Below are 18,172 nucleotides of genomic sequence, written 5' to 3'. Positions count from 1 at the left end.
GGGCTATCCCTTGCCAAAAGCCTGGGTCAGATACAACCATTGAGCGTCTGCTGTAATGCAGGAGCCCAAGCAAGCAGCTGCATCTTCCATATCACATTATGGGTAGCAGGGAGTGCGAGAGGAGGGCAGTGGAGGTGGCCAGCTCCAGAGGGGCTCCAGCTGGGATTGGCATTCGAAGTCTCATGGAGGATGGGAGGGAGCAGCCAAGCACACAGGGACAGCCCATTGAGCCCCGGCTGTGGAAGCAGCCAAAACCCTCTGCATCACAGGGTCAAGGAAACAGCAAAGACTTCGGACATGAACCCAAACATGAATTCCAGAAGAGCTGGAATCATCCTGGTTTTCCCCTGGGAGGGTCCAAGCTGCAGCTTTGCCTCTATTTACAGCTCTGTGCTAACGCATCCCTAGCTCCTTGTGGTTTTCTCCCTCCTTACCAGGAATACAAAGCGGAATCATCTTTATTGAGCACCTCCATGAGTGGAACAAACGCCTCTCTCAAATGCACCATGATCTCCCTGTCCCCATCACATCCCTGTCTCCTTAAAACAACGGCTGCTGCTGGCTCCAGTGTGTAAAGAGGAAGAAGTTGGAGCTGGAGCTGAGCATGCCCACACCACAATGTGCTCAGACACAGCTTGGCTCCTCCAATTCATATCTTTATATTCTTTATAACGCTGCGTAGCTGCTTTGGCATTTAATCCCTGTAATTAATGGGAGAGTGAGAAAGGGATAGCTCTCATCTCTTCTCCCTCTTACAAACACAATCTGCAGGGTGGGACTGATTCAGTTCCGTAGCATTTCAAGCTGAGTAAAGAAGACAAGAAGCAGCAGACAGAGGCATTTACCTTTTGGCAAGTACGAGACGTCTCTAAGGAAGATGATATTTAAATCAATAACGTGTGAAAGGATCCAAATTACATCCCCAAATATTTAAAGTAACGTGTCCGGAAAAACAAAAGGAATCTCTTTTGGTTATTAAAAGGTGACTTTGAGAATGACCTGCCTGGTTCCTATCTGAAACACAGAGGAAGTCTTCCTTAGCAGGAGATGTCATCATGCATTTATTTAAAGCTTTAATGATATGTTTGGGGACATCATCTACTCCTGAACATTTCTCTGCTGCAGTTGTCTGGAAGAAGGAGCTTTTTTTTTTTTCCATCTTTAAATAGTAAATGAGGACAATTATCCCATGGTAATTCCAAATGAGAACTTGATTCCGCTTTAGCTGGTGGTGTCCTGTCGAGGCAGATTGTGCAGGTTAATTTTAGGAATGCATTCCCCCATCCTGCTCCTCTTGAGACTCATGGAGGGGGGATTGGTCTTCACCTTCCAGCCCATGGACCAGTGCACAGCCTGGCTGCAAGAGCAATGAACCAAGGAACTGGAACACGACAACATGCTGAGGGATGAGTGTGGGATGGAGATGGGGGATTCCCGCCCTGCTCCCATGGGATTCCAAGCTATGACTGAGCATGGAAGTGGCACTGGGCAAAGCCATAGTGCTGGCACTATGGGAGCATCACTGAGATGCTCTACATAACAGTGAGCAGAATGGCTTTGCATTCCAGCTGGCAGTCCCTAATGCTTTGGGAAGGACCAGAGCGCTTCAATCTGTTACAGATTAATGGGATTGACTTATATTTCTGTTTCTTTTTAATTAGTCTCATTAAAAGCAGAACAATCCTCCTGTGGAGCACACAAATAACACAGAGACTCCTGCCCAGCTGCTGCTTGGCTCCTGATGCATTCGCTCAGAATTAGCCCTGCAAACCAGGAAAGATTTAATGGCTTCTGGGTGAGATTAGCAACAGGGAAACAGGGCTGGGAGGATTAGGAGGGAATTGAGTATGAGCCAGTTTTTGATGGAGCGTTTGCCCAATGATGTTCTTCAAGTCTAAGGAGAGGCAGTGAGTGTCCATCAGAGGGATGACAGATGCGGAGCTGCATTTCTTCCTGGTGCTTCATTTGGGTTTGGTGAATTACAGAGTTTATTTTCAGATGGGCCATCCCATCTTTTACTGAATTAAAATAAAGGAAGAATCCTATCATTAGCCCCAGGCCATTACTTAGTGTTGGGCTCATGGTGGTGCTGCTTTGGGGAAGAGACCTCTTGCCTATGGAAGGGCTGAAGACCCCAGGTTCCCCATGCAGAGAGTGCTGCTGCAGCACAACACCTCTTTGCTCTCTCCTAAGCAATGTGGCCAGATTGCTGCCAAACATTATTCCCCTTGTTCCATCCAGTTTTATGTCCTAAAAGCTTCTTTTCTCCTTCAGTATCAGGAGGACCAGCTCTTAGGCTGGTGGGAGCCCTTCCCATCCTGCAGACCCTAGCCTCTGAGCAGAGCCCCTGCCTGCCCAGTGCCCCCCAGGGCCTTGCCAATACAGGCAGGACCCCCAAATTTTCCTTCTTGCTACTTCATGTGTGGTTCAGTACATAAAGGAATCCAAATGTAATCATTATATCAGTTCTGTTCCCAAAGAGCACAGAAACATGGGCACAGCCAGTGCCCCTGCGCAGAATCATAGTCTGTGTTGGAAGGGACCTTAAAGCTCATCGCATTCCAATCCCCTTGCCATGGACAGTGACACCTTCCACTAGACCAGGTTGCTCAAAGCATCACTTGATGCTTTCGAGAAGCAGAGCATCATTTGCTCCCACCAGCCCTCACCCACCTGCAGAAGCTGCTGTTTCTCCTTATGATTTTTCTGACACACCATGGAAAATACGTAAAAGTTGGTATTACAGGAAGAAAGGTCAGAGCAACCCCCACCCCCCCCAAACCTGAACCCAAACTCTTTAAGTATCAAAAGACAGAGCAATTTTGAAACTGCATTTCTAAATGAGAGCATTAACTAGACCCTGTCTTTCAAAGAGCAAGAGACAGAGGGGACTGATGCTACCACCCAGGCCAGCCCAGGGGACCACTTTCTCTCCCCGGCAATAGGAGCACCACAGGCTCTGGGATGGATGCTTGGCCAACAGCTCCTCTGATGCCTGTTTGTATACCCCAACCCCCCCAACCCAGCACTTCCCAGAGCCTCCCCTTGCAGCAAAACTGAGCTCTGCTCCAGCCATATGAAAACACCATTGACTTTCCCCTCCTTCTGCAGCTTGTTTTCTGTCCTCCCCTCAGCAGAGCGCCAGCACCAGCCCAGTCTCGTCACGTTCCCTTTGTTTACAGCCAGTTTCTCTTCCATGTCCCTCCCTTGGCACGGTGCTCCTCAACCTGCCGCTCGCTGTGCTCTCCACGCTGAGCTGGATGGGTCCCAGCCCCAGCACATCCCCGCGGCCGAGCCTCTCCCAGCAAACTGCAGGGAGGAGTTTCCTCAACTCGTTTGTTTAGGAATTAAGAAAATAAAAGCCAAGGCTGATCCGTGCGCCAGGAAGCAGCGCGGAACGGCCGCAAGCCCTGCCCAGGCACCCGGAGGTGCTCACTCACCCCATCCCCATACACTGACCCTAACACAGCCCCCAGACCCCCGCAGCACCGGCCTCAAAGCCCCGGCTACAGGCTTTATCGGGGGGGGGGGGGCACTCTCCATCTTCGGGAGAAACCCCGAAGGACCGAGGGCAGGCGGGGGGAGACCGGGGCGGCTCCGGGTGCTCCGGATGCTGCGGAGGGGCGGGCGGCAGAGTCCGGGGCTGCTCGGTCGGTCCCCGCGCAACCTCTCCCGGAGCCAGACCCGGACCCGCTCCCTCCACGCCGTCCCCAGTCCCCGATCCCCCGCCCCGGGCCCCGAGCGCCCTGCCCGGTCCCCGCCCCGAGGTGCCCGCACCCCCCGGCTCCGCCGCTCGAGCTCCCCCGTGCGCCCTGCCCCGGGAGGCGGCGGCGGCGGCGGCAGCTCCCGCACCCGGCGCTGTCCGTGCCCGCGGCTCCCCGCACCGGCCATGCCGGGGCCGCGCCGGGATCGCCCGGCGGTGCTGCTGCTGCTCGGGGCGCTGCTGGCGGCCGATCTCTACTTCCACCTCTGGCCGCGGGCGCGGCGGGAGCTGAGTGCGGGAGCCCCGGGCTGCCCGTGCCGCCGCCGCCACCCAGAGCCCCCCGCCGCCGCCCCGCAGCCGCCGCCCCGCGCCCGCGCCGCCTCCGCGCTGCGCCGCCTCTTCGCACACCCGCTGTACCGCGCCGCCGCCCCGCCGGGCCCCGCGGAGCCGCTGCTGGGCGCCCGCGAAGCCCTGCGCTACTACCGGCGGAAGGCGGCTCGCTGGAACAGGTGCGTCCCGACGCGGCCGAGCCGCGACCCTGCGCGGGCACCCCCTCTGTGGGCATCTCCTGGGTACCCCCTTCCCGGTCACCCCCTGTAATGAGCATCTTCTCGGTCATCCCGTGTATGGGCATCTCCTGGGCACCCCTTGCGTGGGCACCCTCTGTGCAGGCAGCTCCCAGGCATCCCTTTCCGGACACCCCCTGCACGGGCATCTCTTGGGCACTCCCTCATGAGTACTGCCTGGGCACCCCCTGCACAGGTACCCCCTGTATGGGCATCTCTGGGGCACCCTCTCTCCTTGCATCCCTTTCGGGTACCCCCTGCACAGATAGCCCCCGGGCACCCCCTTTCTGGGCAGCTCTCCCAGACACCCATCCTTAAGCACCCCCTGGGCTGGCCAAGGCTGTGCAGTGCTGAAGCATCTCGCAGGACAGGTTGGACACAGGGGCTTGGAGCAACCTGCTCTAGTGGAAGGTGTCCCTGCCCGTGGCAGGCAGTTGGAGCTGGATGAGCTTTAAGGTCCCTTCTAACCCAAACCAGTCTGGGATTCTATGATGATGATTCTCAGAGTGGAGCTGTGCCTCCCAAAGACATCAGGATTCAGGTGGCAAGATGGATGTTTCCCAAGCAAAAGCCCAGTGGGAAAGGGGGATTTGAACTGAAGAAGCTCATGGCATGTGCTTGATGGCTTCCTCAGCACTTCCAGAAGCCCTGAGCACCCAGTGCTGAGCACTTGCAGCAGCGCTGACATTACCTGCACACCAGCCTTGCCTGGGGAGCAGCCTGGCTGGTGAGAAGGCTGCATTCCCCAACTGTGCTGTCTAAACCTGCTGCTTATGACAAAGCTATGGCTGCACGCTGCCTTTTGCTCTGAGGTTTGGTTATGATGTGGTCAGGAGGAAAGCGGTGATGCCGTTTGCCCTTGATTGGCTTCACTTTGCACCTCTAGGGAGGAGAAGGGAGACAGAAGCATTGATTACCCCTCAGCCACTCTAAAATTAAACCTATGATGCTCATAAGTGGGTAAAGCCTTTGGAGAACACGCACAGGCCGAGGTGACACCCAACCTATTCTGCCATGGGCACTGCAAATCGAAGCTATAATGAGGCAGCATTTGCCAGGGCTGATGTGTGTTCTAAGACCATTAACTTGCTGTGGGCATGGAGGAATTTCTGCCCCACCAGAAGCACCGCAGAGCCCACATCCTTTCCGATGTGACTGAGCCATCCCTATAATTGCCAAGAGCGAAGGGCAGCATTCTCCGTGGGACTTGGAATACGTGCCTTTTTCCCAATCCATAGGTTTGCTGCTGTTGTTGAGGACTGAAGGTAGTGCTGCGGGAACAAAGTCCACACTGAGTCTCACCAAGGTGTGGCTGCATCCACGGCCCAATGGAAGAGGTGCAGAGCTGGTGTCCGGTCCGTCCTCTCCTCACCTTGGCTGGGTGATGGCACGTTTCTGCATCACTTACTTATAGGTCTGGCTGGTGGCAAAGCAGCTTTCAGAGTAGTGGGATGCTCCTGTGGAGTGGAACAAGCTATGGTTTAACCCTATACCTACAGCACAGTGTGCCTGTCTTCATTTCCATGGACAGACATCAGCTGGATGGGGACTCTCTGCCAACCCACTGAATGGACCCAGGGTATGGCCTATGGATACCCACAGCCAGGGCAGCATGGCAGCACTTGTCCTGCCTCCACAGTGCTCTCCATGTCCTGGCTGCTGCCCATCACCGTGCTTTTCCCAAGCACTTCAATTAGAACCAGGAATCACTGCAGGATGCAGAACCAGCTGGAGAGCCCGATGGGGATGCAGGAAGGAAACAGCAGAAAAACCATCCACACCTCTTCAGAACCAAAAAAAACACCCTTAGAAACTCCAGAGCTTATTTTTATCCTTGAAGGAGCCGCTTCAAAACCCCAAACTCTGTAACTGGCTTGGTACTGGAGGCGAGTGGACACCAGTGACCAGCATCACCCCATGCCGTGCCCCACATCGAGCTGACTGAGCAGAGCTAGGGCAACCCCGGGGCTATTTATAGCAGGGTAGAAATGAATCCGGGTTTTATATTGTGTCTTGTGCAGAGATCTGTTCCTACAGGGAAATATTCCAGGAATCCTTTAGGAAAGTGGGAGGCAGAGGGAGCTGTATTTTGGGTTTAAAGGCTGGGAAGGGGCTTGCTGGCCCTGCAGGGGCTGGGAGCTGCCTCCCCTTGCACAATCACTGCATGTTTTCCCCCTTCACTAATGTATTGCTCACTGCCTGCCCGGGGGGGCACAGCCTGTGTGGATGGGAGGCAGGAGAGCAAATATGGTAAAATATTTGGGCAGCTTCCCTAGGGAAAATCCTGAGTCATTCGTATAAATGACATTGTGGCTTTTGTGTCCCTGGCCATGGTGGGGGGGTAAGGTTGTGCCTCAACCAGGAGAGACCTGGAGCAGGCTGGAAGGTCAAGGCACATCCACCAGAGCTGATAGCATCCTTGTGCACAGCCTGCCAGCCAGACCAACAGCAAGTCTCAGCATGTCCCATGCCCTGTTCCCACCTTCGGGAGCTTCTGCCTCCTTTGCAGATAGCCCAAGAGAGGCAGGACAGAGAGATGTGCTCCAACGACCCTTCCTCTGACCGCACACACATGGACTTTGCATTGCGGCTGACCTGGTCCACCTGAAAGGCAAACACGGAGGGAGAGGGAATGTGCTGCCCTGACCTATAGCTCTGCCACATCTCTCCACTTCCAAGCTTTCTCCCAGGATGCTACTGAAACGTGTCCATCACTCCCAGGTGTGTTCATCCATTGCTCATGGTTAGGCCGGACTAACCACACTGTTTAACTTGCTTGGATGGGAAAGGATGATGGAAAAGGAAAACCATCCAAAACCCATTGTTTTTCTGCTGGTCTGAGGAGGGAAGCCACAGCAACATCCATGAGCCCTTTACAGCCATCAGCTCCTTGGCCAGGCATTCCTTAGTGCATGGTCAGCACCCACTTGCTGCAGCCACTGCTCCAAGTTAGGCAGCCATCCCAGAAGACACCCTGCCAGCACTGCTCCCATGTCACACCATGCTTGAAAAGCTTTCCTCATCCCCCTTTTGCATAAAAAATTTGGAAACAATTAGGAAAATATAGGAAAAATAGGAAAAAATATGAACAATAGGAATAAAAAATGGAAAAATTAGGGGAAAAGGCAGGCATAGAAAAGTCTCTCTTCAATCTTTGTGCTCTGCTAAGGGTCCAGACTGGGTCTAGCGAGGCTCATGGCACCTCCCTCTCTCGGTCACTCCATCCCAGCCTTGGTTAATGCCCCACTCGTTATCCAGCTCCTGTTTTCCCTCATGGATCTATCTTGGCACTCTCAGTACAAACTGAACTGTGTTTGCCCGTTATCAGGACCGGCTGCTCTGTACGTGGCTCGGCCGCTGTTAATGAGAAGCTAAAGCTCTGTCCTCTGCCGGCTGGAACAAGTGACCTTTCAACTGCAGCTTAGCAAAGTGTGGGTCCCTGCCATGGGGGTCTCAATGCTGGTCAAGTGGGGAGACACTTTGGGGTTATTATTGAACCTGGGAGGCCCCTTTGGCTCTACCTGCTGAGAAAGGGCAGGGTTCAACCTTCATTTTAAGAGATGATGGGCAGGACACTGCTGGATGGCCTCATCGCATCCCTGCTCACTGGACCGAGTGCTGTCAATCTGCTCACAGAGGCAGTTTGTGGCTCTTAGTGATTGTTTTCCTGTCAGTTCTGATGGGGAAAGGAGAGGACAATAGAGCCTCTTGTGTTCCTGCTTGATGCTGCTCTCCCAGGGCTTTGCAGAGGCAAGGAGGCAGCACAATCTCAGTCAGTCACTCCCTGCCTCAGTTTCCCGTCGGGTAGCACCCAGAGCCCTTGTGCCCCCTCAGCAGCCTCTGGACTCACAGCAGTGAGGGGCTCCATCCTCATCCTCACCCTATAACCACTCTCTTACAGGAGACACAAGCTCTACAGGGAGGAACTCAACCTAACCTCTCCATCAGCCCCGCTGCCGCTGCGGCCAGAGGCCAGCTGGCTCCAGTTCCACCTGGGAATCAGCCGGGATGGGCTCTACCCGCGCTCCAGCCCCGCCGTCACCAGGCTGCTCCGGGACATGCAAGAGTTCACCACTATCAGTGCTGGTAAATGCCATGGGGACCGGATGGGAAGTGTTCAAGGCCGGGCTGGATAGGGCTTGGAGCAAGCTGCTGTAGTGGAAGGTGCTCCTGCCTGTGGCAGGGGTTGGAACTGGATGAGCCTTAAGGTCCCTTCCAACACAAACCAGGCTGGGGTTCTATGGGGCCACTGGGAACTGCATGGGGATGGGGCCCCACAGGTCATTTCTGCACCAAGCCCTCAACCCTGTGCCAGCATCCCTGCAGGTTTTGTGCTGTGCAGTTTTGCATCCTTACCTTGCAACATGAAAGCACATGATGCTGTGGAGCTTCACACAGCATCTTTTGGTGCCAGCCATGCCAGGGACCCGTTGCCTGGCTGCTCAGTCCCCACAGGCTGCCTCAGCCCCCCCAAAGGGGACTGCACCCCTCGCTGTGTGTCTCACCTCTCCTCCTGCCCTTGCAGACTACAGCCAGGATGAGAAAGCACTGCTGGGAGCCTGCGACTGCAGCCAGAGTGAGTGTGATCCTTCAGGTCCTGCCCTCCCCTCGCATGCCATCACTGCAGCTGATCCCAGTCCATATCCTCCACCCTAAATTAGCAAGGGAAATGTAAAGCCGAGCAATTCCAGACCCTTCTCCCTCCAGTTAAACCCCACTACCCCAGTGAGGATGGGATGTGGGTGCCAGGACACCACTGTGGCACTGGCTCTATCGGGGGAAGGAAAACGTCCCCAGGAGAACTTAACAAATGGGTGTTGGGAAAAGTGCTGGAGGGAAACCTCCTCTGTGGCACAGGGGAGGAGAAGAAGAGAGGAAAAACACCAGGAGGAGCAGAGGGAGGATGTGGAAGGAGCAATGGGATGCTCTCACCGGGGTGGGATGCTGATCGCGCCAGTGTGCAATCGGTGCTTCACCGTGGAGGCTTTCCAGGCACTAACACCCCGTTTCCTCCCCAAGTCGTGAAGCCCAGCGGCGTGCACCTGAAGCTAGTGCTCAGGTTCCAGGATTTTGGGAAGGCCATGTTCAAGCCCATGAGGTAAGGCACACAGCAGTGCCCCACTGAGCCCTCTGCCCTGTGTAGCATCCTCAGCAAGGCCAGCCCCACTGCATCTTCCCTCCCCTGCACTTCCTACCTCGACAGCTGAAAGGGTTTAACTATTACTGGCTGCTCCCAGCGTCCCAGCCACAGGTAGGGATAAACACACTGCCTGTTGATGCTGGAGATTACTCTATTAGCAGATACCAGACAGCAAAGGGCCTTGGGACGCTTGTTATCCTGTGAGCTTTGCCATTAGGGACTGCTCATTTCTCCCTCTTTCCCAGCTTTCACCTTGTTTGTCCTTGGATTCCCCAGAGTATTCCCAAGAAACAGCTATCAGTCCCGGTCACTTCACACAGGAGATTTCAATTGCTTCTGCTCTCATCTATAGTCCCTTGAGGCTCTTCACAGTTATCCCCCCTCACTTTGCTCTCTGTGCACAGCACCGGGGTGCTTTGCTCATCCAGAAAGCAGCCAGCTCCTCTCCCACTGGTTTCCATCCACCTCTGCCCAGTGCTGCTACGTGGGTCTAAACAGCCACAAATTGTTCTAAAGCCCCCAGACAGCCCTTCTGCCTCCGTCACCCACCAGCACTGAGACAGGGCACAAGCTGTGGCTGCCCCATCCCTGGCAGTGTTCGAGGCCAGGTTGGACACAGGGGCTTGGAGCAAGCTGCTCTAGTGGAAGGGGTCCCTGCCCGGGGCAGGGGCTGGTCTGGGTACCAGATGCGCTGTCCTTGAGCCACCCTGCTGTGCCCAGGCTCCCTGTGCTGGTCCCTACCCACCCTGTGCTTGGTTGGGTAAGGCCCTGGCTCTCTCCCAGGCAGAAACGTGAGGAAGAGACCCCCGAGGACTTCTTCTACTTCGTTGACTTCCAGCGGCACAATGCAGAGATCGCTGCCTTCCACCTGGACAGGTAAGGACCTGCCTCTGCCCATAGGTAGCTATGGCACGAGAAGAGCCGTGCCGAGCCCTGCAGAGCTGCTCAGCATCAGCCAAGCAACTGCTTTGCAGCACCCTTCTGGGAGCCGATGCGGGTGGCTCTGGCTCGCAGCTGAAGCCCAGCTTTGCCGTGGTCACTGCACTACAACTCTGGCTGGCAGGTGAAGCCCAGGTTGAGAAAAGGTCAGGTATTCAGCCACCCACTGCACATGCGTTGAAGTGCACAGGTGAGTTCTGGGCACAGCCTGGATGCCCTCCTGGTGATGGAGCACAAGCTCCATCAGCAGTCAAAGCGTGTTTTGGATCGAGATAAACAGCAGTGATGCTGTTTGAAGCCCTCAGCTAATGAGTGATTAACCTGGCACCTCTTCCAGCACGCTTTGTGTCTAATATAATCCAAAATGCCCTTATTAGAAGAGGAGGGCGACAGCCCTCAATGGAATGAGTATTGAACATCAAGGGCAAGTGACCCCAGTGATGACGGTGGAGAGGGTCTCAGTTCCCACACCCAATCTATATGATAAGCAGGACTGTAAGTCCCGTAGCTCACACTCTGAGTACAGGAATGAAGAGAGCTGAGTTCCCTTCCCATCTCTGCCCTTACACCACCGTCAGCTTCCTTCTCTGCATCCCAGCTCCACCAGTAGAAAAAATGAGGCCGGGCTGCTTTCCTCAAGTGCTTTGTGGTTTTCAGAGCTGAAAGATGGCAGATGAAAGCAAAGGATTCTATTTTTCTCCTTTAAACATTGCTCAATAAGGAACAGGCTAAATCCTGTTTTGTGCCCAGTTCTCAGAAGCAGAGGGCATTACCCAAGGAGCAAAGCACAGCGTGAGCCAGTTCACCCCGTGGTACTGACTCAGCCATCAACAGCAGCTTTTGCCCCAGGCCCTGGGGTTTAAAGAACATTTAAGACGAATAAGCTGGGTATGAGAGGCTCTGAGTGGGGCGATGCCTCCTCACCTCCTGCTGTACCAGGGTCAATACATCTTCATGCCAAACCCATCATTGTAGAAGGGCCTGAAGGGCTGCTCTAGCTCCCGAAGGAACCCACTTGTGTGCAGGGGATGGGAGAAGCTGGTTAAGGGATAAAGACATGAATCCTGGAGAACATCCCGATTGTTCCAGGCAGCAGCTGTTAAAATACCAAAATCCAAACTCAGCTGCATTTTGGTCCAGAGGCTAAAATGATCCTGGCTACTTGTTAGAACGAATCTGGGAGGACAAAACAACACCCATGTGGGTGCAGTGATCAAAAGAGCTCTGGTTTACCGATGGAAAGGACAAGGACAGCATCTGCCATCCCACACGCTGTGCAGTGATGTCCCTTTCGAGCAGGATCCTGGATTTCCGGAGGGTGCCACCCACGGTTGGGAGGTTGATCAATGTCACCAAGGAGATCCTGGAGGTCACCAAGAACGAGATCCTGCAGAGCGTCTTCTTCGTCTCACCAGGTAGGTGAGCACTTGGCTGCCATGAGATGGGGTTAGGCATGGTTTGACAAGGGCCTGCAGGGACAGGACAAGGGGCATGGCTTTAACCTGAGAAGGGAGATTGAGATGAGCTCTTGGCCAGAAGCTCTTCCCTGTGAGGGTGCTGAGGCTCTGCACAGGGTGCCCCATCACTCAATGCGGAAGAGGTCAGTCCAGCTTCCTTGCAGGATCATAGCTCCTTTCCCTGTTCCTTCTCTTCTTCTCCCAGCCAGCAACGTGTGCTTCTTTGCCAAGTGCCCGTATATGTGTAAGACGGAGTATGCTGTGTGTGGGAACCCTCACCTCCTGGAAGGGTCCCTCTCTGCCTTCCTGCCGTCCCTCAACCTGGCACCACGGCTCTCCATCCCAAACCCATGGATCCGGTCCTACTCATTTGATGGAAAAGAGGAGTAAGTGGGTAAATGATGCTGCTTCCTGTATCTGCATTGAAGAGGGAGGGAGAATGAGCAGGGTATGGACACAAACAGAGAGACAGAAACTGTATGTCCAGGCAGAGAAAGGCCAAGGTTGAGACATTACCCTATAATTAGTCTAATAGCACTGGCTATTGACTGGGTTTGACTTCCAGTCTCCTGTGTGCACAAGGAGGGAGATTCAAGTCCCATCTCTGCATGGGAAACCAGCTTTGAGGTGCTGTTGGGACACAGCAGCAGCAAGCACTGAGTGCATCTCTCCCATCTGCTGCAGGTGGGAAGTGAATCCGCTCTACTGCAACACAGTGAGGGAGATCTACCCCTACAGCAATGGCAACCGGCTGCTTAACATCGTCGACATGGCCATATTTGACTTCCTAATAGGTAGGGTGAAGGGGGAAACAACCCTCTCTCCCACCCTTCCTTCCTTCCTCTTTCCCTTCCTTCCAGCAACACCTATTTATGCAGCTCTGAAAGGAAACATAGGATAGTTAATCACATGCAAGGGAATCTCTGTTCCTCTTTACCAGGGAACATGGACCGCCACCACTACGAGATGTTCACCAAGTTTGGGGACGATGGCTTCCTCCTGCATCTGGACAACGCCAGAGGGTGAGGCAGGGGCAGGACATGGGGCAGGGGAAGGTGCTGGGCAGGTGCTGCAGCTCCATGCTCTCTGCTCCATCCCCAGGTTCGGGCGGCATTCCCATGACGAAACCTCCATCCTGGCGCCGCTCTCCCAGTGTTGCATGTAAGTGCCAGCCCCATCCTCCTTCCCGGACTCATTGACGTTCCCTGTAATGGGCTGGTAGTGCTTAGTGCTGGAAGCCACCCAGGCCTGGCGCCATTCAGCAGCATGGGGAAGACCCCTGCTAATCCAGCCCAACACCTGCACATGGAAATCACTAATTCTCCCTCAGCGATCAAGCTTCTGTCTCAGAGTATTAATGTTGCACAATTATCCTTCCGGGATACTCTCCCATTGAAGGTAAAATGCCTTGCAAGTGTAAAAGCTTTCACTTGTAGACCAACAGACACTGTCCATTGGCTCAAACCCTCCCACAAGTGCCCACTAGCACCTCATGGCGATGCTGTCAGCCTCATTTGTCTGACATGAGCCTCAGCAAAAGCCTGCTAGAACCTTATTACAGTAAACCAGGTTTCTTCTTCCCATGGCATTAAGGGGCTCATTCATTTTACTCTTTGGATCCTACCTTCCCATTCTATTAATTCACACAGATTTAACTTTCAGCTGATGATTTAAGAGACAGAAAAAGCTGCTCTAACCTCTGGTTTCTCTTTAGGAGATGCTAACCCATTTCCTTGCTCCATCTCAGCCTCAGGGTAACGTTAACTGCACTCTCCTCATACACTTCTATTACTGGATCTGGTTTTAACTGTTACTTGCACCCAGTGGGTCTTTTCATTTATAATTGTAGTGAATCCTTCTCTTCACCTCCTATATTGTGCAGTTTAGATTTACTCTGCCTCTTAATTTGGCCTGCATACAGTTGTATCCACAGGGCAGAACCTATTCTTCCACATCCATCTCCCACAAGCTCTTAATTCAGTTCTCCTCCTAAAAGGCAGTGGTAAGACCTGCAAGTCGCACCTTGTAATAAGCCAGCTACAGCCAAGAACAACGGAAAAGCAGCTCATAACCTCATTTCCCACAACAGCCAATCCATTTGGAGCGGGGGAACATCCAAAAACACTGGGAAAGGAAGTGGAAAGGTTTGAGTCAGCACAGAGGCTGCAGATTTCAGCCTGCCCTGACCAAACGAGCTGGTCAGGCCAGGTACACCTGAGCAGAGCCAAGAGGGACCGCTGAAGCCACTGGGATGCTGAACAAGAGGCCGCTCGCTTCCCTGTTAAACACATTTGTCTCATTCCAAGCTGAGCTCTTCTCCAAGTCTTGCTTCCAGCAGGTCCAATCTGGTATCTTTAGCTCCCCTTTCACAGCTCCCACACCAGCCCTGGTGCCACACACTGAGTGCTGCTGCTCTCCTCTACCAGCATGGCTCCGAGCACAGCAAATGGCACCAATATGGCCCTGCTGTAAGAGATGGTCCTTATCCTGCAAGGGTCAAAACCCTCAGCAACGCACAGATAGACCCAAACCAGCTTCTTCTTGGCTGATGAAGTCCCTGGAAGGCTGTGGGTCAGATCTCCCACAGTGGGGTACAACAGCAGGGTTACAGCTGCCCTGTGGCAGACGTTTCCATCTCCCCTCCTCCCCCTGTCCTGCCTGCTCCTTGTGTAACCATTACATCATGAAATCAGCCATTCTCCACGGGGTCAGACCATCCCGTTCTCCACCTCTGAGTCCTGTTCCTGCTCGGAGCAGAGCAAACACAGCTGGTGTTTACCCACAGTGGCTCCTCGGTCAGCCTTTGCCTGGAAGGGGAGCGCACAGAGGCTGCGGTTCACATCTGCTCTGTGCAGAGCATCCTCTGGCTCCAGCTGTGGTTTAAAGCCTCACTGCATCCTTAGCAACAGGCATCACTGACCAAAGACCAAGGGCAAGCACCTCTAGAGCACTTCCAAGTGTAATCCAGAGACTGCTCAGCCAGGAATGGCAGCAGCAAGAAGCCTTTTCCCTGGTAGCACATCCTGTTATAGCTGCAGAGCACTGCTCCCAGTTGATGCCCTGGGTAAATAACAGGCACACAAGGTAAATGCTGGAGCTGGTTAGTACATTTCTCATTACACCTTCTTCCATCTGAAAACTCTGGCTCAGCTAAACTGGAACAGCTCCACAAACACAGATGACTTTGTTTCCAGAATTTAAAAAGCAATAATTAAAACCACTCATTAGTTTCAGTCTCGGAGATGCTGAAGTCAAAACACTTTTGCTGAGGGTTAAATAAATGGTTTCAGAATGCTTTGTTTCATGCCCAGAAGTGTTCCAAGGTTATGGTTTCCCATCCCACTTTCTGTCAAGGGGAAACAATGTTTAAATCTCAGTGGTGCTGAAGGTGAAAAGGCACAGCTAAATCAGTGCCAGGAAATATCCCCTCTTTTCACTCAGTTTTGACAGGAGATTTGTTTCCTCCTTCATGTTTTACCTGCCCTCACCCCATAAATATCATCCCTGGGAACATGGCACCACCCTGCAGGGATGTAGGGAACTGGGTCAGCGCTGACTCGGAGTGAAAACACCCTTTACCCAGAGCTTCTATCATGATCCACCCTCCGATGACAGGGACCTGCAGAACGAACACTCCACAGGCTGGAAAAACAGGAAGAAGCAGAAGTTTCTGCACAAGTTTTCATTGCTTTTATAAAGGGAAAGCTTTTCATAGAATCATAGAATGGTTTGGGTTGGAAAGAACATTAAGATCATCCAGTTCCAAAGTTCTTTGTTAAGTACCTTCACCCACCTCTGCCCTCCCTCCTTCCCCTTCTCCCAAGGGGCACAGGAAGCAGGTTCTTGCTCGGATGCTGCATTAGGATCTTGCATTAAGATGTCTCATTTCTTCCAGAATCAAGAGGACGACGTTACTGCGGCTGCAGCTCCTGGCCGAGCCCGAGTACCGGCTCAGCGACGTGATGCGGGAATCCCTGCTGCAGGATCGCCTGGCTCCCGTCCTCACCGAGCCCCATCTCTTGGCTTTGGACCGACGGTTACAGCTCATCCTGAGAGCTGTGAGGAAATGCATAGACACCTACGGGGAAGCCAAGGTGGTGGCCAATGATACCACGCAGCCCGAGGCTCCTGCATCTGACAGAGTGAAGCTGACCACTTAAACAGCCTGGAACTCGTGCTCGGAGGCAGGGAAAACCCCTGCAAGGCAAGTGGGAAGCTTGAAGAGCTGGTGGTTTCAATCTACAAACCCTTGTGGAGACTGAGAGGGGAGAAACCCTTCAGAAGATGATCAGGAATCACACTGGGCTCCTGCGCTGGGTGCTCGACCAAAGCTGCTGTGCTTGGCCTGTGTGTTGGTAAGTTGTGGTCTGACTGCAGCAGATCTTCATGCCCTGTGCACCAGCTCTATGGTGGGAAAGCAGGGATGATCCGTTCTGGAGCTGCTCGTGCCCTTGGGAGGGTGGGGAACACACGGCCGTTGTTTTGCCCAACCTGCTTGGTTGCTGGTGAAGGACACAAATGAGAACCAAGGATGAGGCTTGAATAAAGATGCCAAGAACATTCTCCTCTTATTAAGTCTGTTGCATAATCAAGACTGTATTTAAGAGCAATCTTACTTCACACAGGCAGTGCCTGTGAGACAAGGTAAGGTATCGATCCAGCATGCTCGGACTGAAGAACATCTGCACAGTTCTTACCATCAGGCCTCTCCATTGCCTCTTGTTCTCCTTAAGAGTGACCAACCCACTTCACCTCAATCTGTGCATGTCCCTCAAAAGCCCACCACCTCACAGGGCAGTAAAACCACCTCTACTTTTACCTGCCTCATGGGTGGAAGAGCCAGTTTGAGTTACGGGAGAACAGCAGGAATGTGCTGCCTTTGACCCCAAGAGAAATCACCAACCAACCAAAGGCAAACCCCAAACTGCTCAGAGACATACATCTGTAATCACAGTTCAAGAAGGCACCCACTTCTGCTGAAAACATTGTGCCAGACAAGGGGGTATTTACCTCAGGTCATCTTCTCACAGCTTTAGAATCACTTAAGCTGTCAGAATTCCCTGGAAAACAGCAATGTTGTCCTGCCCCCATCTCTCTGTGTTTTGAGGAGATGCAATAGAAACTGGAGACCAAAAAAGCATAGGGAGGGAGTGGTCAGATCTCTCAATTTGCAGTTTTCCCCTTGCCTCCCCATGACAAGGCTTAAGAATAACTTAATAGAGGCTTACTAACAGCTTTTCCCTTTAACTGCCCAAGGAGGACTGCACTGAGCCTTTTGGCAGCCTTAGGAAAGCAGTTGAAATCTCTGTTCACAATTTATCATCCTTAAGGAGAAAAAAACCCAAACAAAAGCCACACCACAACCAGCTGCCAGCAGCTCATTCTAAACTCACCTGTGAGTCAAACAAAACCCATTACAGCACTGCAGAGCTTTCACAGGAACACCCTACAACCACAGTACAAGTGATGGGGCAGCAGTCGCTAATGGGTTCTCAGCAAGCACCTGCAGCATTCCTATAGGCTGGAATTCTGCCCAACCTAGAGGGAACTTGGTCACCCTGGCAGTAAGTGCCTGAATCACACAAGGAGGGAACAAAGCCCCTTTGGCCACAGCGATTGTTTTCACAGGGGACTGTATTGACAATTCAGCTCTACAGTAGCTCTACAATACACCCGTCTCCACACTGTAAAGCTACAGGAGAGCCTGCAGTTGTAATTAAGTATGTTCCTACAGGGCCCTGCTCTGTTCATTCCTATGTTTGAGGAAGCTCGGAGTATTTCTGCTTAGCAAAGAGATTCCTCCAGTATTCTCCCAACCAACCCTAAACCCCACACCACGCTCCTTCAGTCTCTGCTGACCTGTCATTCTGCAATATCCTTCCACCTCCAGCTTTCCCAAAGCAAGGTTTTAGGCAGTCTCAATCAGTCAAACAGAATTCTCAGCACCGGGGGGTATTCAGACCTTTTCATTCTTGCAGACAGAGAATAGGTGAGAATGAAAGGATTTAACTCACTCAGCATCAACAGTGCGAGGGTTGCTTCCATGAAGGACACTGCATTCCCAAAGCCGTATCCCCCTCTACTGGTGACTTTCTGTGCACTTAACCACACATGGCAAGTCGGAAATGACTTGGGTGACTTGGTGTGAACAGGAAGCACATGGCAACAGAAGATAAGTTTAAAAGTCAAGCTCTAATGTTGGAAGTTTAAGTTTTACTTTAGGTAGGGAGAGTTCTGTTTTCAGCCTGTTATTTTGGTCAAGGGGTGAGGGAAAGGGAGAGCTGGATGAAGGAAAGGGGATGTGCAAATGGCCAGCGCACTGATGGGGGGGGGGGGGGGGGGGGGGGGGGCAAGGTTGCCTTCTTCT

The 18,172-nt window shown here is 53.1% G+C and overlaps 1 protein-coding gene across 1 annotated transcript; it reads left to right on the top strand.

The window, feature by feature from the left end:
- The first annotated feature begins 3,196 nt into the window (after positions 1-3,196).
- FAM20A (FAM20A golgi associated secretory pathway pseudokinase) lies at positions 3,197-16,376 on the top strand. The gene is given in 13 exon segments (XM_057418534.1): positions 3,197-3,554; positions 3,557-3,689; positions 3,691-4,212; positions 8,171-8,355; positions 8,795-8,845; positions 9,289-9,367; positions 10,193-10,285; positions 11,648-11,763; positions 12,011-12,191; positions 12,490-12,599; positions 12,746-12,827; positions 12,907-12,966; positions 15,701-16,376. Coding segments are annotated over 13 exon segments (2,235 nt in total). The 3' UTR covers positions 15,966-16,376.
- Positions 16,377-18,172: the final 1,796 nt, after the last annotated feature.

This window comes from Pezoporus wallicus, unplaced genomic scaffold (assembly GCF_028554395.1).
Source record: "Pezoporus wallicus isolate ANWC-B61680 ecotype Strahan unplaced genomic scaffold, APGP_CSIRO_Pwel_v1 contig_3710, whole genome shotgun sequence".
NCBI classification, from domain to species: Eukaryota; Metazoa; Chordata; class Aves; order Psittaciformes; family Psittacidae; genus Pezoporus; species Pezoporus wallicus.
The sequence above is the reverse complement of the archived record's forward strand: the minus strand, read 5'-3'. Positions and strand labels throughout refer to the sequence as shown.